The sequence below is a fragment of the Amphiura filiformis genome, chromosome 10, assembly GCF_039555335.1.
Source record: "Amphiura filiformis chromosome 10, Afil_fr2py, whole genome shotgun sequence".
NCBI lineage: Eukaryota > Metazoa > Echinodermata > Ophiuroidea > Amphilepidida > Amphiuridae > Amphiura > Amphiura filiformis.
The window spans coordinates 61,594,729-61,616,057 of NC_092637.1; the positions used below are offsets into that span (position 1 = coordinate 61,594,729).

The 21,329-nt window shown below is 36.3% G+C and overlaps 1 protein-coding gene across 1 annotated transcript; it reads right to left on the reverse strand.

Moving 5' to 3' along the window:
* Positions 1 to 4,056: 4,056 nt before the first annotated feature.
* On the reverse strand, positions 4,057 to 20,342 carry LOC140163123 (uncharacterized). The gene is made up of 7 exons (XM_072186499.1): positions 19,938 to 20,342; positions 17,278 to 17,515; positions 16,121 to 16,204; positions 14,755 to 15,084; positions 13,656 to 14,027; positions 4,548 to 4,847; positions 4,057 to 4,353 (listed from the first exon to the last, which is right to left on the reverse strand). The coding sequence occupies exons 2-6, from the start codon at positions 17,462 to 17,464 to the stop codon at positions 4,549 to 4,551; spliced, it is 1,272 nt and encodes a 423-aa protein (XP_072042600.1). The 5' UTR covers positions 17,465 to 17,515; positions 19,938 to 20,342; the 3' UTR covers positions 4,057 to 4,353; position 4,548.
* Between the last annotated feature and the right edge of the window lie 987 nt (positions 20,343 to 21,329).

Here is a 21,329-nt window from a genome sequence, read left to right on the forward strand (position 1 = left end):
GCTGCGCCGGTTCACGTTCACCAACATTTACTAATATCGTTTGCGGCTGGGTTTTGAGACTAGGGAGTATGTGATTTATGAGACGTCTCTGAATTATGATACTGTCAGGTGTCTCGGCACTGAAGAGTCTTTGATATCAGAGACGTCTTTGAATTAGCAGTGCCCCCGAACTGATATAGAACCATGGAAGAAAGAGATAAGAAGGAACCACAACGAACGCATTCACTTTGTCCACTCCCTTTACCGACATTTAATTGACATTGTTATTCATGAGGATTTACTTTGATCAATACCCCGCGTTAAATAGGTGATTGGTATTGTACTCCATGTATTTGCATGTCTTCTGGAGCGTGTCTGAAGGATGATTTGAACTAATGACCTTCCGTGACGTGATCATCGGTCATTGATGGCCTACATCTTTTTCTTCCATTTCGCCCAATTTTCCCGAACTTTGATGACTTTTTTCTCAGAGTTGGCAGTCTTTGGCACTGAAACGAGTTAGGTAGTTACGATTATACACATATAAACTATTAAATTAAACAGGTTTCATGTACCGGACTCAACCGGAACATTGTACATTATTTAAGAACATTTTGCATCTATTTTTCATCGAAAAAGTCACCAAAATCTTACCTTATTTGCTAAAGATGAAACTCGGCAAAAAAAACGGCCGATTTTGATGACCTTTTCGATTTTTTTAAAGGACATTTTCTACACAACACGATCAAGAAAACAGTTTGACTGTAGATCCCAAAACAAAGCTACTATACATGTTCAGAGCATCAGTGAAATTCCATAATCTTACTTCTGGGTAGCGTTTGTTTGTTCTTGGATGGGTTTGTTATAGTTTTTTCAGTAATGATTTCGCCAAGCATCGATCGCGGTAAATGGATCATACATGAAAGTAAGTACCATTGATAGCTTTTCTTTTCATGCGTCAATAGATAAGCGGATTAAAACTTGGCCGATCGAAGTCGTTGTGGTTCCTTCTCATCTCTTTCTTCCATGATAGAACCTATACCCAGGATCTGTGCTATACCATAACAGCTGTTATGTGTCATTTTATTTGTCTCAATTATTGAGTGCATAATACTTGGGTTTGTTTATCCTGACCTTGGGTCCAGACTGAATGTAGCTCAATCGCGAACATTAGGAATGTCAGGACCCGGCTTTGAAGGAGACTAGTTTTTACCATTACATCATTGCACTATAGCATTTCGGCGCGGGAATTTTGAATATCATGTGTTGAGAGCCGGCTGTTTTTATTCGTTTTTATGGTTAATATACGTTTGCTTTAAATAAAAACATGTGATTCGTGCTTGATAATTATTTTTCTAACATATAAGGCTGAATGTTATGATTGCCGGAGACTTTCTTTAATACGTAAACGTTGAGGCAAACAAAGCAAAAGGCATTCACACAATTTTACTCGTTTGTTTATTTATAAATATCCAATAATTAACAATGCATACGATAATACTATATTAACTTAAAGTATATAATTAATATTAACACAAAATACGTTAACAACACGAAGTCAAATATATTTACATGAATTGATGATAAAAACAAGTATATTTCTTCACAAAACAAGTACATTTCTTCACAAATTTCAGCTGAAAAACATAAAACAGGCTTAAACACTTTGTTTGTACATTAACGGTTTGACCATCTTCGTGATAAAAAAACTACACATTTCATGGCAAACATGATAAATATTTCCACGTAGTTTTAAGAGTGTAGCAAGTAGAAATCAAGATCACAAATGACACCCTGATCAAGTTTGACTCTTATTTTTACGGGTGTATGTCAATCATCAAACAGCTTTGGCACAAAGCAAATAACAATACACAGTAAAAATCATCATGTAAGAATATGTACACAAAATATTTACAATATTATTATTTATGTCCTTCAAGGAAGAGCATCTTTTAGAAAACCGAAGTAAACTTTTTACTTACAAGTTTTGGCTAGCTGCAGACCTGTAACTTAGGCCTTATACAAAACCGTTTAATTTTTAAATACTCCTTTTTGTTTCTCTTAATTATACCCGTAACTTCTATGTTATTCAATGTTTAAATTTTGAACTATCACTTTTTTCAACAACAAAAAAAAAGAATGATATGCATTTTTTTTTCATATTTTTACTATTCATCAACAGGAACTTCCTTTCAACTTTCAACTGCTCAACTTTTCATTCAATCACACACTTTATTTAGCATAGGCAATTATTACAACCCTCGTGTAATGCACCGTAATAGCCATATAGCCAATCACAACCCTCCTGTAATGCACCGTAATAGCCATATAGGCAATCACAACCTCTATGTATTACACCCTTAACAATGTTCATTACTCACTTCTAATAGCCATATAGCCAATCACAACCCTTATGTAATCACCCTAAACAATGACCATTGCTCGCTTCTTTTAGCATTATAGCCAATCACAACCTTTATGTAATACACCCTTATCGCTGTCAATTGCTCGATCTTTAAAACTCTCTTTCGCCCGTGTCATCATGATTATCGCAGACGATTATTGCATATTCTCCCATTGGTGAAATTTGAAAATTGTTGAAGACGTTGTGCGTTGAAAAGTCGGGCATGCTTATTATTGTCACAATTATTAGTTTAATTTTTACGTGACATAACAACAGTGGACTATTTTCTTAATAATGGTACCTTGCTCGTTAAGGGCTGGGGTATGAACGTTTGGACAGTATTTATTTTGGGACATTAGAGCACATCAGACATATCGAATTGCATTCTGAATATGAAGAATGTCATTCTGATATCAAATAATTTTGATTTTTGAAATTCGCAATTTAATACACATTTTATGGCAAATCATTAAAATTGATATTTTGATATTTAACAGTACTTGAAGTAAACTTTATAAATCTGATGATTTATACTTAAAGTGTATGTAGATGGGATGAAAAGCCGACGATCAATTGAAAATTTTGACCTTTCGTATTGAAGATATGGATTTTTTTCCCAAAACACCAAAAAAATTAGGTCTTTTTGGGAAAAAATCCATATCTTCAATATGAAAGGTCAAAATTTTCAATTGACCGTCGGCTTTTCCTCCTGCTACATACACTTTAAGAATATATCATTAGATTTATATAATTTACTTCGAGGACTGTTATATATCAAAATTTGAAAAATATCAAATTTTTATAATTTGTCATAAAATTTGTATTATATTGTGATTTTCAAAAATGAAAATTATTTGATATCAGAAAGACATGCTTCGTATTCAGAATGCAATTCGATAGGTCTGAGGTGCTCTCATGTCCCACAAAAAATACTGTCGAAACGCAATAAACGCTCATTTTGGATCCCTTAACCAAAAGAATGTAATATGAAGCAAATATTCTATAAAATTACAGTATGCAATTATCATGACGACATGACTTCAATTATAAGCGATGGTCCCTTTCTATTTTTTCAAAACTTTCTTAAAAACACGTTTTATGAAGTGCGTGCTTATTGGTTAGGATGACTCGTGTAGGCATACTTGAGATTCAGTGGTCCTATGGAAAACATCTCCGTTTTCTTTTACACCAAGACATAAATCTCAAATAAGTTGCACAGTATCTCGGCCGTAACGAGTTATCCAATCTTACAATCATCTATAATTATAAAAGCAGAAACAAGGCCCAAATTCTTGAACAATGACATTGAGTATCGTATCTGCCCTCCATATATGCATCCTTTGAGGGCGGGCTGACTCACATGATTGCCTCTTTATTAAAATACCAGTATCTGATATGTCATTTTGATTTTGCGACAAACTGATCAAAACACCTTTTACCTGCCTTCCAAATAATTGTAATTTATTTTTCAAAACGGGTGTTTTTAATTCGGAGGACAAGTAATACTTGTTGTTGTGAATGGTATGTTTTCTCCACTGTTCCGTGGTTCACTAGGACCGCCACAAGAGAATTGAAGGAGATTGTTTTCAAGACACGTTAACATGGTAAAGGTTCAATGTTCAAGAATACGGACCCAGTATGCCAATTACTTCCTTATCGTGTATTTATTCTTACTTCTCAATGCCTTGTTTCCCTTCTCATATACTTTCGTGTTTCCTTTAGTATTCTTCTCTCTGCGCACGCTAATCTTTGGGGAAATCTCTTTCCACTGTGACATTTATGAATATTAATAAGATCTGGGCATTCCTCGCCGCCATTTTTGGGTCTTTGAATGACTACTCTATACCTGCGTTTAAGTCCTAATTTACAGATTTTATCGCATGGTGCCCAACCTCCCCATTCTCCTACTAAGCAATTCAACGGTGTCAGGACTCCAGCACCACTTGGTTCACCAGCTGTCTCTCCAGATACTGAAAGAACAAAAGCATACACAAAGATACGTCTAAATGAATATGGAACTTTTTTCTTTTTTTTTTCTTTCTTTCCTTCTTGGAATGTTTGGTGGTTCACATGTATCTTATTGCTTAGTTCTTTTGGTTTTATTTATGTCATGGCTTGCAATTGGAAAACGTTAATAAATAAATTGCTACATGAAATTATTCACCTTAGGAAACTTGGGACCATTTATTCACTAGTATCTCTTTGGCATCGACTAAACTGCACTCTTTCAAAGCCTCAACTATCGCCTTTCTTGTTCCCTTTTCACCATTACTTTGTCTCCAGGTTTCTAACACACGAATTGACTGAAGTTTAAAATCCCTTGTGTCTGCAATCCGCTCAGCATTCTCAATAGCTGACCCCTTCATGCCAAGTTCCCTGAAAAGATGCATTAGGTCATCGCGCTCAAGATCAGCCTTACATGCAATGTCATTTATGTCGTTGTCAGACACCTTCACATCCATACCTGCAGAAAAGAAAAACATTAAAAGTACAATTGAAGGCCCTATGTCACTTGATCGATAACGCAAAGTATCCTTAAAAAGCAAATTATTTTAGAATATCTCCTGAAATTCAGTGTTACCTAAGAATATCTACTGATATTTTCCGTTATTTTAGACAATGTTGTGCATTTTTGTGTTTTATTTACAATATTCTTGTCTTTTCTTAGGTTTTATTAAAATGTTTCGTTATCTTGTGTTATCGATCATGTGACATAGGGCCTAATTGACTGTAACATTTGCACTTCATCATAAATATATTTTTAAATAATATAAACACCAGTGATAGGTAATAAACACTTTTTTAAATTAAGATATATACCCTAGCACTCTGGTTAATTAGAATGCACGATGTTATTTGCCTGTCGGGAGACATAAATGTTGAGGAAAAGATAAGTAAAACGGAGGAAAAATAGAGCTCGTCATATGTGCTTCAAGAAACATAAATATCAGTCATTGGCCTAAGCAACCCCAAACTGTCAACTGGTGATCTTTGAACTCTTTATATTTGATTCCTCTAAACAAATTTGGTGCCCACCGAGACAAACCTAGTTTGTCTGGCACAGGTTAACACTCATCGAAATACAAAGTAGGGGTGTTGTTGCAACATAATTTATTTTTTGATACACGGCTCTTCTATCCATTGATAACAAAATAAGTACAAACATTCCCATGTAATTTAGCTATGATAATAATAATAACAGCATTAAAAAATCAATAGACTAGGGACACAGCCAAATGTGTAAAACGTTCGAGCATAGCAAAAGTACATGGTGCACATTTATAGTTTTGGGCAGGAATAAACACTAGGTCAAGGGTTTGCTTTCGGTAAAACATGAGACTTGCCATTATGCTTGGTTGGAAATGTGACGTATATAACTCAAGAGCAAAATCAAAATGATGATTTTACCATGATTTTACCACATTAACTAGGATCATATGATGTACAAGAAAAATAGAGAGAGATAGTCACAATACCAGTTTGCTCCCACACTAGCTTTGACCTGACAACACAAAGAAGTAGGGTGTTGTCCGTGTGAGGATGTGCTGTCACATTCACACTGGGGATCTGTGTCCTGTACCCCAGAATGAAATCACTAATTAAGTCATGGTTATCCCGAAGTTCAGGCACCTCTAATCCTAGAAGGTGGGATGAAAACCTAACATCCCCAGACAAACCACAAAAGGAGTGATAACCTAACAAAGCCAACTAAATTGGCTTACCTATCCTGGCAAACTGGCTTGCGAAAAGAAGAACAAAGAAAATTTAGCTAGAAGTAAGTGGCAGAAAGACTGACAGAGATGAATGAGCTAGGGAGGCAGAGGAAGCTCACATCCTCACTCTGGTAAAGGACCAGCCCTATCAAAAACACAAATAAGCGCCAGTAGGCGCGGTGCGGTGGGGGTGTGCACTATACATGACCTAAACTGAAAGCATCCTGAGATTCAGAACAGTTTGGGTATCCAGATGGCAGGCGGTACCTCTCGGTCGAGGACGGGGCGGTGGTCAAGTGCTTTAGATTTTTAGGTTACACCTCACTTTTTAGGTTACACCTCCTCACTACCCCATGTGTAATAGATTATATTTTTCTCATTCCCATCCTGAAATTTGACGATCCAAAAGATTTTATTTTTATATATTTTTCAAAAGAAATAAATACATAATATTGCTGGCAAAAGTACAAAACTATACGCCACCTCGATCGCCGTGTAATCTTTATGGCGTTACTTTTCGTCGGCTTCATTCCATAGTGGCGTATAGGTCTGATACGTCACTATGACATGTAGAGAGGTGTACGCCACTATGACATACAATGTTTTGCCGATATGTCTTAGTTACAAAATGCGTATAAAAAGTGGCGTATGGTCGATACGCCACTATGGAAAACACAAAATTTCACTTTGTAAATATACGCCACATTTAATTAATCAATAGCAAATTTTGATTGATGACACTTAGAAAAATGAAAGAGAACATCATTAAAACATATGTGCCAATTTAAAAAAAATAATAAAAACACTATACGCCACTATGGAATGGAGCCGACGATGTGTCAGTCGCATCTCTGTACCATGTAATCTGCAGGTATTTGGCTATATACCGGAAATACCCCCTTAATGACCTTTAACCTCAAATCTGTGTACACCCTATAGGCCCCAGCTATAGCCGTTGCCGAAGACCAAGTCTCATTACTCTACCAGGTAATCTGTAGAAGAAGAAGCGTTTTTGGTAAAAATCACATTTTAACCAGAATTTCTCATCCGTGACGTTTGACCCCAAATGGGTTATGTCAAATGAAGACCTGAGCGCAAGAAGACCGTAAGTCCAGTTGGCCCCTCAACATGTATATACTAAAGTTACGTATAGTTTCTTAGGGTTTCATAATGTTTAATACATCTTCCAGGGTGAAAACATATTGAAAGGTTGTGAAATATTTGTTTTGGCCCCTGAACATGTATAAAACAAGAAGAAGAAGCAGAAGAAGAAGAAGAAGAAGAAACTACTGAAATACAAGAGTTCAGAGTTCGGCTGGACTAATACGTCGCACTGCACTACAAGCAATTAATAACGGTCTTTTCAAAGATACTAATCTTACAGGTGTGAGTGATCAGCATGATATGGTTTAATACATTTACGTACCGCGTGAACGTACCGGTGCAGCGCGGTATATTCAAAAAATGTTTTAACCTATTGCTATGTTAGTCACTTTCCCTTTCTTTTCTCCAATCTCGGTCACCCATCCGCTTCTCCTCTTTTCACCCCGCGACCCCCCCCCCCCCCTTCACTCCCTCACTTGCCTCTGGCTTTTAAAATGGATATTCGTGATATTAAGAAACCGTTTTGACTTGATTGAATAGGCCTATAACCATGATAACAACATAATACTGCGAAGGAAGTTAATTATAGAAAGTGACACAGATAGACCTATATAGCACTGCAGAATGGTGAAAGTATTGTTCACTTTTGGTGAAAAGCTCCAAAATTGGCACAGATATAATAAACCTGGCAGCAATGGCACATTGTTACGGGTAATCGATCAGCAACTCTATTGAATTTATTTAAATGAGGCGCCTAAATTAAGATGGGTGGTAAATAATTGTACATCAACAGTAAAGTGTGCTTTTGTGTGCATGCAACAACTCAAGCACACCCTTTAGTTGTATCAGAACAAAAGGTACCTCTCGCTCGTGCTTTCACGTGACTTTCGTTTGATCACTTATTAAAAGTAGCCTGCCTATTATAGCGTTAACTTACGCTGTCAGATCAGTTACCGATTTAATGGCGGAAGCCCTTTATCCCGAACAAATGTACCTCTCGATGAATAGCGTGTCGGTAAATCAAATCGGCACAAAGGAACAATGCGTTACCTAATCTATTGCCACTCTATGTTTATAAAAGCTCTTTGATGTTACTAGATTGATTATATACTGTCAATCACATGACGTCATCAATGAAGACGCTCCAGGTGAGCGAAAAATAATGTAGTGTTGAAGTTAAACTCTTTATTCATTGTGTCTACCTCTACGTATGAATACCGTATCCACTCGCATAATTATGCAATAAGGCCGAATGATAAAAAAAATAGTCAAAAAAGAACAATGATATTGAAAAGCCGCTTTGTAATAAAAAAAACATCAAACAATGTTTTCTATATTTTGGACCTCTTCTTCATTCATATCTAAAGGTTTTAAACTTATACCAAAATCGGAGCTTTACTAAATTGGAAATAAAAGTAGGCCTATTTGCGTCAATGCACCAGTAGACTTCGGTTGTATATATAAATGCGCCATATTTGCATTACATCACTGTCAATCACTGAAATGGCGATCATTGAAGGAGTGGCTACAGTTGTGACCTTGTTTCGTGGCGAGCACTGGCAAGGAACATTGGCTGGAGGTTCGATGCTATAAATTAGCAAGGATAAATCATGGATATCAAAGGATCATGATTATTGCACAGCACCCCCATGTACAAACATAACTAATGTTTATTTATTTATTTATTTATTTATTTATTTATTTATTTATTTATTTATTTATTTATTTATTTATTTATTTATTTATTTATTTATTTATTCGACGAAAAACGAAAACCCTGTTCTATTTTGGGAAACAAATTTTTCCTGTACAAATGAATGCCGACCCCAAATTTCGGAAATTTCAGGACAATTTTTTTTTTGTATTTTCTCAAATTGAAATTTATTTACAGATTTTTGTTTTTTTTTGGGTTATTTAATTTTTTTTTTTAAATACCAACCGACCGACCGACCATACTTGAAAGGTCCGTTCGCCCGTAGAACAGGGTTTCTCTCTTTCTCGCCTTACTTATAATTTTATAAATATTATTCCCCCCCCCCCCCTTCCCCCAAAACCACCCCTCCCCCCTTTTACACTCATAAATTAATTGTTTTTTTGCTAACTTTCCCCTTCCGTGTAAAGTAAAACTTTATAAGCCGGTTGAATCAAACTGAACAAAATTGACGTATACAATATTACAATATAATACCATGACAATAATGTGTATGACGGATCTAACTTACTAGCTGAATAAACCTCAAAGCATGGATCACATACGTGATTGTACGTCAAATTGTCATATAACGTATGAGCGTGATGTATAGTATACGAGTCTTCCTCAACATCTTCCAGCCGGGATGATTAGATCATGTACAGTCATCTACGTGTTTATACTCTAAATTGTACGTCAAAGGTTGACAAAGGGTGTACAGATTACCGATTTAGCATGGGGGACACAAAAAGGTGCTTAAAAACACATTTTGAATTTGTTTTTTGTCCATTTGCCAGCGAATGAGTAAGTTAGAGTTGAGGAGGTCGGGCGGGACATCTAGCCTATTAGTTTGAGAGGGTCATTATGCCGAAAAGGGCTAAAGTTATAGTTTCCTCAATTTACGTTATAATTAGAATTAAAATTAGGGTCAGCGGCACTACGGGGGGGGGGGGTACTTATCTTGACTCCCAAATAAATAAATCCATGACCCCTTCCTTCCGAAGAAAATGACAGCTCCCTAAGTTCCCTACGTGCAAACATTATCAAATAACATCATCGGCAGGTACCCAGTTCTGACCTTAATGCCAGTAAGAATCACATTTCGTCATCAATATGGCCAATTGCCACGCCCATTTAGCACGGAAATAATGAAATATAACTTTTTAAATCAGCTATCCGTAATGGAAAATCCAAATAAAGAGTTTATGTTTCGGGTCAAATTATTTTGCCCTTTGCAATCAATGCCACTATTTTGCAAAGCCAATTTTCCTTGTAACCTGTCATTTTCGCCTATACTTTTGCGTGTGGAATTTGTGCACATCCGGGTACCTTACATCGTTGAACACGGTATGGCGACTTGTAGATGTCACGTGCGCATTTATATATGCGCATTTATATATATACCCGAAGTCCACTGTGCACGCGATTGTTCCTAAATTAATTTCGCGTGCATTTTAGATAGATAAAAGAGAGATTGCGATTTTCCAAACGCCGACGTAGACAGTACGTTTTTACGTACGTTAATACGCACGGTATGCATCGCATGAGGCCACATATTTAATCAACGCTCGTGTGGTGGCACTATGTCCTTTAGTCAGTCATCTGGTGATTTGTTTTGCATGCAATCAGCCCGGGGTAATCAGTCGGTCGGGTCACGGATCAATGTAAAGGAATAGGCGACCGAAAAAGGTCACAAGGTCACAAGTGGTATATCATCTCTATGAACTGAATTGAAATAGGTCAGTATTTTTCCCGGCATGCTTAGTAGGCACATCCGTTTCACCATAGACCCTAGAGGATATTGAATAAACATTTGGTCACATTTTTATTGTTATCAATATGATAAAACATTAATGCAGTATACATTGGTATAAGACCTATAGACGAATCCAATTTCACGCAATCCTACACCTCAATGGCAGCCATTAGCTGGGTCCCCGTCGGCTCAATCTTACCTTAAATGTGAAATGATGCGGCCTTTATTATTATTATTATTTATTATTACACAATACTTATAGGGCGCTCTACAGCACACAGCGGAAGGTATATTAAACTGCATTCTATCACCCGTGTTACACGTAGACAAAAGAATGATGACAGTTTACAACACAAAAGAATCTAACATCGATTTTTAAGCGGCTTTAATCCACCCAATTGGGCAGTCACAACACCAGTTTGGTGTTGTGGGGACCCAATAATGGCCGACCAAATCCTGATCATGACTGGACTTGGATTCGTCTATAGTGAATCAGTAACTTTTATACCAAGTAATTGATGAGGCATAATATGCAGGGATATTAATCACCTTCCTGAATAACCAGTGTATGGTACAGGTCACGATTATTACGTCACTTCTACAGCGTATTCGCAGTCGTAGTGACGTAATAATCGGATTAACTACCATAGCAATAGATGAATACAATTTTTGAATAGATCGCATTGAACCGTAGATTTCAAAGAAATGCTGATAAGTATCTTTGACCAGAGCTGTATTATCCATACAGGACCAACGCAATATTTTGCAGTATAATCAACGCCGTCAGGCTTTGGTTCTTACAGATTCGTTCAGTACCCCCAGCAGTGCACTCTCATTATAACATATAAAACAGTGACCAAGTCGATGAGTTGCGTCATGAATACAAATATGGAAAATAGCTCCGCCCATCATTCGGGCCATCATTCAACCGCATCTATTATATAACTGGGACTCTCAAGTCATCTCAAGTGCTAGGTATCTCAATCGATTGATTTTGGTAATGCAATCAAAGCAATACAAATTTTTGAGGTCGCTTGCCAGTGTAAATCGGTTTTTTGGTTGCTATATCATTTTGAATAGATCGACGTCCCACATCGTCATCATCCCTATATCTTCGTGTTAAAAATTGCCGTGGTAGTACAGCGAATCCTCTCGTTTTTCAACAGCTACGCGTCGCGATTTTGTTCGAGATAGGCCGAGCGACTCAGGCTAAGCATACCATGACTATCATATGAGATACAACAGAGTTTCTATATTCTACACATTATTACGATTTGTGCATGCTCTCTAGTATCCCATATGATGTTTCTATTACAAGACAAAAATTTGTTTTCAGGTAAAACCAGGGTTTTGTTTCCAGTACACTCACTCGAAAAGCAGTACACTAATTAACGGGGCCTTGCAGCTTGCTGTGGATACTTAGTATCTTTTATTGCATTTTTAAAGTAAAAAATTTGAAATCCAAAGTAAAAATTGAGATATATTTAATTTTGAGAATGACAATTATACTTTATAGGTATAAAGGAACGCGTTTAGCCCATTCAGTTAAGTTCCAGATGCACGTCCTATAACACAATGCATATGTAAACTTTCTTTATCTGTGTCAATAATAGAATATTGATTTCAACGGAGTATTGAGCTGTATGGAAAAAAATATTTATAATACAGGGTGTTGACACTGTGCGACGTCCGTCCGATGCCTACGTTTGGAAATCCGCAATCTAAAGACGCGCGAAAACAAACACGGAATTGCCACAAAATCGCTTTCCATAGGCTTAACGTGCAAATCAGGGGTCGCGCTTTAGGCCATAAGTTGAGTTACCTTGAACTTTGAAATATATATTTGAAGGGGTATGAACGTTTGGACAGTATTTATTGTGGGACATTAGAGCACATCAGACATATCGAATTGCATTCTGAATACGAAGAATGGCCTTCTGATATCAAATAATTTTGATTTTTGAAATTCGCAATGTAATACACATTTTATGGCAAATCGTGAAAAATGTATATTTTTGATATTTAACAGTACTCGAAGTAAACTTTATAAATCTGATGATTTCTACCTAAAGTGTATGTAGGTGGGATGAAAAGCCGACGATCAATTGAAAATGTTGACCTTTCGTATTGAAGATATGGATTTTTTCCCAAAACACCAAAAAAATTAGGTCTTTTTGGGAAAAAATCCATATCTTCAATATGAAAGGACAACATTTTCAATTGATCGTCGGCTTTTCCTCCCAGCTGCATACACGTTAAGACTATATCATTAAATTTATAAAATTTACTTCGAGGACTGTTATATCTCCAAAATGTGAAAAATATCAAATTTTAATAATTTGTCATTAGATTTGTATTATATCGTGAATTTAATAAAATGAAAATTATTTGATATGTCTACTTAAGGAGGTTATGAATGCAAAATAATTATTCGTTGAAACTCTTTTTGACAAAAATGGAGGTTTTCGTTGATAAACGGTGGTTATTGAAACTGGGTCCCAGCATGGGATTCGAACTTCCGATCACTAGACGGACGCTCTATTATACCACCGTTTATCAGTGGGAGCTGGTAGCCTAATTGATAGAGCGTCCACCTAGTGATCGGAAGGTCGTGGGTTCGAATCCCATGCCGAGATTTTTGGTTATTTGTTGTCTTATTTTAATTGTAACACTTTGGGTTGGTAAACTGTACTTTCTTTCTACTAGTATTCAGTTTCCTCTTGTAGCGAGCAATCGTTCCCCATTGTGTTAATATTTTCTTGTACAGGATGCGCGCGTATCCCCATTTAATTACCTACTTTACAAAATAAAAGTTATTTGATGGAAATGTGATGTAAGGGTATAATAATGAGTAATTTCAATATCCTGATTGTGATGATGGAGGTAGTACGTTTTGAATAACCCTCGTAAAACAGTACAAACAGTCTCAGCCAAGACGGCTCTTTAAAGCGTGCTGGTTACAATTAAGAAAGAAATTGCACTATTTTTAGGTTTACAGGGTATACAAACCTGTACGCTCGTGGTCATTCAACGGGAGAATGTTGTTCGATCCTACGTATTCGTAATAGGATTTAGCTTTCCACATGTTTTCGATTTCCAGTGCCTTGTATTTCAACCCCAGTTGCTTTAGAGCCTCGAGGATCTCCTGTCGGGTGGCATCACTACCCTTGGTCTCACGCCAATACTCCAGTATAACCTTCGCCATTACTTTTGTTTCCTTCAACTCCTCCTTTGTTTCATCAATAACATTTTCTTTGACAGCTTGTCTCATTTTATCCAAGTCCGAACCGTCAAATAGTTGCTTCAGTAGGCGCCTAAGATCTGTACGCCGAAGCTTGCCAATCACATCTGCAATATCTTCGTCAGTCAACACCTGGGCAACTATATTGATGACAAGTAATATGGAAGGTAAATACAAAGTTAACTTCGTAGGGTATTGGCAAATCGAATGTGCATTCCTCTTCTTTTCTCTCTTCTTTATTGTTTTTTTTATTTGGTCTCAGACCAATTTATTATTATCTAAATTCACTATTTGTTTTAAAAGAACACGACTTATAGTCGTACTGTACTATTTGGTCACTTGTCAATTCTAACCTCGTCTTACATTAAAAAGTTAGATTTTGCCACCAAAGTGAGCATGTTTTTATATTGTTTTGTTAAATAATATGGGCATACTTTTTACATACTTTAGGGACCGATCGTTATTTACGGCAGGGGGGGGGGGAATGGGTGTTTTGGCAAAAATATCGACAAAAAATTTCGCGTTCCCCCCTCGCGTCTGCTCAAAATTTTCGCGTTCCCCCTAGTTTTCCCAATTTTCTCCATTTAAAATTTAACAATCCCCCCTAAAGGTTCCCCCCTACCACAAAAAAATTTCGTGTTCCCCCCTAAATTTACCCATTCCCCCCTGCCATAAATATCGATCGCTCCCTTATGCTCACAATCAAAATGTACCATTTATTGACTTTGGTTGGCTGTGGGGGACCTGGGGTGTTGTTTGTGAGGGTCGCGTGAGTATTTCAAAATACGCACCAGATTTTCTGTCACCCTCGTTGAGATTCGATGTGGTGTATTCAAGATAAGATATGGGTAAAATACTTTGACATACCAACTGATAAGGTATTGTATCTGCTCTTCCATTTAGTTTCAAGTATCCACGCTTTATGTTTTAACCCCAAGCGCTCCAAAGCATCTAGAATCTGTTGTCGACTAGCACCCTTTCCTTTCATTTCACGCCAGTACTGTAGCAAAAGTTTGGCCTCGTATTTCGGATTGTTCATCTCCTCACATTTCTCTTTGAGGATACTTTCTTTGACTGATTTTCTGATCTCATCCAACTTCGAGCCTTGAAACAATTCTTCCAGAAGTTGTTTAAGATTTCCCTCCGTAAGTGTACCAACCACATCTTCAATGTCTTCATCCGATGCAACCTGGGAATCTATATACAATATGCGGTCAAAGGTTTAAATTTTAAATGTTGGTCTCTATATGAGTATAAACCCTCGTAATTGGAATAAGATTTATGTCCATATTCCCACGAAAGGCTGGGTCCATCATAATGGCGCCCACCTTGATAAAAAAAATAAATAAAAATAAAACAAAACAAACAATAACAAAAAAGAAAAGAAAAAACGTACTGGCTACTTAAACCTATAATGCGTCATTGCTCTACAACGGCGCCCTGGATTTTCGAAATTCTACATTGTACACGACTGTAATGCCAAATGGTGCACTAAATACTCGTACTATTAAGGGGGTACTACACCCTTGTGGTAAATTTGTGACTATTTTTTATTTTTCTCAAAAACTAATAACACACTGGTAACAAAAGTTATGTATATTATTGGGGCAAGGACTCCAATTACTACACTGAAATTTCAGTGACTCAAGACAAGCGGTTCAGTATATATGATAGGAAATGAGGTACATCCTACTCCTAGCGGTACCTCATTTCTTATCATAAATAACGTACCGCTTGGGTCACTGAAATTCCAGGCTAGTAATTGTTTTCCTTGCCCCTATAATATACATAACTTTCGTTACCAGTGTGTTATTAGTTTTTGAGAAAAGTGCAAAAAAATTATCGAAGGGTGTAGTACCCCCTTAAAATAATTTAATATCTTTAAATCATTATTTGAATGAAAGAAGAAATCATTTTACAAACAACTCAAACAATAATTATGTATGTGATCTTCGTGTATCATCATTATCCTCTGAGCTCTAAAACACCTTATATCATCACACTAGCATGATAGCATCACCAGTAATTGGGAGATAATATTAACTTAGAGTTTGGCCATTGATATTTTCCACGTGTATTCCCAGTATGATAGAGAATGGTTGAAGACAAACATAATATGATAAAGAATTCACATAATTATTATGATTGCAAACAGACAAAAGTAAATTTATTCAGTTTGTGGAAAGATACGGAGTCGAATCAAAGCCATTTGTTTTTCAAAAGTTTTACTTACGATAGTTGGGCAGTTGTTTCTGCTTTTTGCTTTTGCTTGATGGTTCTCCTTCACTTTCAAGCTGTCTTTTTGAGGCCCTTTTTTCTATTAAGATTAAAAACAATATTTTATAGTAAATCAAAAAATACGACGTGTTTTAAATAATAAGTAATATAAGCTAACATTCCACATGGCAGGAGTTTCAAAACCAATATCTAACGTAATCGTGAATTGATTAACTTTCATCATTCTCTGCATCGATGTATTTGACCCATCTTTAATAGCAATTGTTATCTGAGATGCCTTCCTCCGCAAATCGATTAAAATTGAAAACATCCACATTCAGGGTTCTTGGAAGAAAACAAAAACAAACATTCACTGAATCAGGAGCTGCAAAAATGCTTGAAAACTGTAAGTAAAAAAAATCCAAAAATGCCCTGACCTAAACCCTCAACATACACCCCGGAAGTATAATGGTGAGTCCCTAACTTAGGGATGCACCAATAGATATCAAAGAAGGCTGGGTAGTTAGGGTCGTGACAATTTTTCAGCACCTCGTTGAAGCCCAAAGAAAATACACTTCGGTAAAGTAATTGTTTTTTCACTCCTCGGTGAGACTTTTTTTTTTAAATCAGAAAGTTCTCTATTTTCATTATTTTTTGTGAAACAAATTTTGGTTAAAATAAACCGATATTTTTACCTTTTATTGCACCTAAATATCGCGTGCTTAGAAACACATCATTAATTTGAGGTTAACATAAGTTCACGTGGAGCGTTTTTAGCACCTAGCAGGGACAAATTCAAAGGAGATTCATGTCTAAGGATTATAAGGATTTATTCTTACAAACTTCGAAACTCGTAATATTATTTAAAGAATTTCTCTGAATAAAAAAACAAAAAATAATTCCAACATCTATTCAGTGAGGCATAGATTTATTTTTTGACATTGGGGTGGACTTTGGTGAAAATCTATGAAGTAGAGTGTTTCCGGTCACAAATAACTTTTCACGCACAAAATGCACAAATACTTTCCAGTTCAAAGCTAAAATATTAAGTATGATCACATCAAATCGATTTTTTCTTCTGGTCCGAGGAACAATTGTTTGATCCGAGGTGGATAGACATTTTTTTCTCGAAAAACTACCCAGCCTCTTGATATCTAATGGCGCGTTCCTTACCCTCTGTGCTCTTGATGATTAAATACAGGCCAGGATGGTCTGTTTTCAAGATCTCCAAAAACGAATGATAAATCGACACTGGTTTGCCGGTTAACACTTCAATCATCTTGTCAACTTTCTGTGCAAGTGTACGCTGGTTGCGGATGAGAGTCATCTCTTGGAAAGTCAAGGCATTTGTAGACCTCATCTTTCGCAAAACGGATGCAAGTGGTTTTGGGCTTTTTCTCCATTCTTCTTCCTGAGAGCCCGCAAATTTAGAAACAGATAGGTAAACGTTTTCGTAAATGGGATTTTGATGGCGGATACCTACAGATGGCGGATACCTTCTAAATAGGCCTACGATAATACGCCTAACTTTACACGCCTAAGATGCCACATTCTTAGACGTCTAAGAATTTTGCGGTAGACTTGAATCAACGAATCACAGGGCCAGAAATCCCAAACAGCCAATCATCTTAGTGTATTCAATTATTTGACAATGAAATCTTAGACGCCTAGGATTTTACGCGCCTAAGATTTATTACACGGTATCTCAAATTCTATCAAACGTACCAACGGACGCTCTTTGGCCAGGTGCCACTTAAAAAATGGCGGTCACACGATCAGAACAATCAAAATAAGAACAAAAATTCTCGCTGATATCAGACCTACAAACATGATTTTTAACTCGGGCTTTCGCGATTAATAAACTGGCAGATTCTAAAATTAGAATTGTTCAGTATTGAAGTACCATTATAGTTATGCCATTATGATATGTTGCATTCAATAATATAAGCCTACGTATAGTTTACTTTAACGGTCACAAATATAATTATATAAACTTTTTCATAACCATTTTATACTAGTATTTTGATGTAATAAATATCAGTATAATTTCGAGTTCAGCTGAATGCGTTCATCATGAATAATAACATATTTTTATTTATCAAAAATCGACTATGGCATAGTCTACCTTCATCTATGACATATTTCTTTGTCTTATTAATTCATATACTTTTAGCGTTTCTGAATGAAGGAACTGAATCCAACCCATTGTGATTTGCCATAACTATGCCGGATAATATGATTATTATTTTCAGTGTTATTTTCTTCGTAACTTATGATTGAACTGATTGTCCCGCCGTACTTTATGGTCGATCACTGGGGCGAACTTCGTTATTCCGAAGGTTCGCTATTCCGAAGGTTCGCTATTCCGAAGGTTTACTATTCCTAAAATTAAAAAGGTTCTCTACTCCGAAAATGAAAAAAGGTTCTCTATTCCGAATATGAAAAAAGGTTCTCAATTCCGAAATCTGAGGCTAGTGACCTTTGACCTCTGGGACCAAGATGGGCAAAGGATAAATCTACGGGGTAGGGCCCATTAGTGACCACATATGGGCCCTGGGGCCTTTGTAGTTTTAGCGCTAGCCTTGACAGAATGATGTGTTTGATGACGGAGGAAAATGCCCTAAAAGAAACCAAGTAAAATTTCTCGGTTAGCCATGATGTTACGAATTCCACTGCATATAACATATTCGGAATAGAGAACCTTTTTTCATATTCGGAGCAGAGAACACGGTGACTTGTTTTGGAATAAAGAACCTTTATTCGTTTTCGGAATAGAGAACCCATATTTGAATATTCGGAATAGAGAACCTTTTTTCATATTCGGAATAGAGAACCTTTCTGTTTTCGGAATAGAGAACCTGTTTGTGTTTTGGGAATTTTCGGAATAGAGAACCTTCGGAATAGAGAACCGTTTTTTCGGAATAGCGAACCTTTAAATTACATTCGGAATAGCGAATGGTAAAATTACACGTTCGGAAAAGCGAACCTTCGGAATAGCGAACCTTCGGAATGGCGGACCTTCGGAATAGCGAGAGGACCCCGATCACCGCGCATGGTATTATCTGGAATACGAGCTGCCAGTAGTGTTCAAGGTGTTTTTGCGAGCTATCACATTGGTGATACACCGTCCATCACTACAATTATCAATCTTAGACGTGTAAGAAATCTCAGGCGTGTAAAATCTTACGCGTCTAAGATTTCATTGGTCAATAATTGAATACGCTTTAGATGATTGGCTGTTTGGGATTTCTGGCACTGTGATTCATTGATTTAAATCTACCGCAAAATTCTTAGACGTCTAATATTGCATCTTATACGCATTTTAGACGTGTAAGATTAGGCGTATTATAAGGCGTCTTTAGAAGGTGTCCGCCATCCATGATAACATTTTATTCGGCTGGACTATTGTATGTTTCAGCAATTTCTTCGGCTTCCTCTTCGTTCTTCTCGCAACCTGATATAATTTGCTCGAACTCATGACCTTAACTTGTGCAAAAGCTCCACTACCCCAACCCTTACATTTGACAGGACCCATTTGGGGTCAAACGTCACGGGAAATTATGAGAATTTGAAATAAGCATCTCAAAAAATGTGGATTCTTACGTTTCCCTTTGTTTCACGAGTGTTTCAAAATCCATTTCCTATGCTGTATATTGTATTATGAGGGAAATTATTAGGATTTAGGAAATAAGCATCTTAAAAAGGTGAATTCGTATAAGTTGCCTCATAATATAATAAAAGACACAAAAAATCAATTTCGAAAATCTTATTCCTTTGTTAACAAAATTCACAGCTCCCGGAACTGATATACTTCAATTCAGTTTGTGTCTTACCTCCCATGCTTGTCTTCTTTCCTGCAATAAAAAACCAAAAAGTGATAAATTTAAAACCAAGTAGGTATGTAAATGGTGTGTCAAAGATAGCAATACTTGTCTGTGAAAGATTGCCCTACTGCCAAACAAAATGTCGTGACTTAGAGAGAAAATATCATTTACTCTGTTCCCTGTAAAATTTTCGTCAGATTCGGTTCACTGGTTTATCATGCAATCATACCATAATCTAATCAGCAAAAAATTATATCTTGAAGTTTGGTTTTTGTTCCATTGGATTAATAGGCCTAGACAAGAAATGTCTTTAAAAAAGACGGCGCAGTGAATGAAGAAAAAATGTTGGATTTCACATTCACTGAGAGGACCTTTGGCTTAAAAATGAGCTTTTAGAAACGACACTGTAAAAAGGAGAATTATGTTTGTTTCCTTTATTTTATTTTGTCTTAAAACCCCACAATGAGGGCACAAATTAATTTATATGCTGAGTACTTAGTTCATTTCTTGGTATACTTAAATTTACTTAAAATGAAGAACATATTCTCAAGTTTGTACTTAACATAAATGAGTTAAAAAGTTGTATGCATTTGAGCCTTTAATAAGGCCTAGGTACGATTATAAACATAATACTGTGGTATGGGGTAATACATGTACATTTATATTATAATAGCAATTCCTCATTGATAGCATGGATAGTGTCTAAGTCTTCAGGTTCATATTGTGGTTTGGATATACCATTGACTGACATCGGGTATGGCCATTGCTTTCAATTTTGCGATGAATAGTTATATCATTTTATGAACCAATTACAGGTAGGCCTATTTCTGGAAAGTATTAAGAACAGAGATTAAACTGACCAAAATTCGAAATCAATATTCAGGGTGTACTAGACGATATACAGTGTGTAAAAATGAACTTTTTAAGGAACATGTGGTATATTTTTCTTTTCAGGAATATTTTCTCAATCTGAGGAGAAATCAAACAGAGCTTGAATTGAAAAAGCCAACCAGAAATATACTTTATTTTGGGTGCGATGTTTGCTTCTATGTATACAGGGTGATCAAAATTTACTTCATTAACAGACCTAATTATTTATTCAAAATGTTTAATTAGTGCTAATTAGCTGCTTAAACTGCTTTCAGTCATAAATACTCATTCCAAACCAGAGAATACAATATCTCTTTGTCACTTTTAGACTACACTTGCAATTCTGATAATTGACTGTTTTACATAGACCCCTATGAGGGGTGTAAGTATTCATTTTGAAAATATCATTATCATTTCATTTGTTCAAGAATAATGTCACGCCGTCAGTCTTTTGGGAGTCTCAACTTATAACCGCGTGGTCCTTTACACTGCACCATTAGGCCTATCAATTTAATATCCAGACCGAATAGG

Bases quoted from the DNA above. Each gene is read 5' to 3' on its own strand.
- LOC140163123 (XM_072186499.1), bottom strand. From the start codon at position 17,464: ATGAGGTCTACAAATGCCTTGACTTTCCAAGAGATGACTCTCATCCGC. The intron at 16,205-17,277 runs GTAAGGAACGCG...TAATCTTAATAG, and splicing joins AATCATCAAGAGCACAGAGG to AAAAAAGGGCCTCAAAAAGA. The intron at 4,848-13,655 runs GTTTGTATACCC...TCTTTTCTGCAG, and splicing joins GAATGACCACGAGCGTACAG to GTATGGATGTGAAGGTGTCT.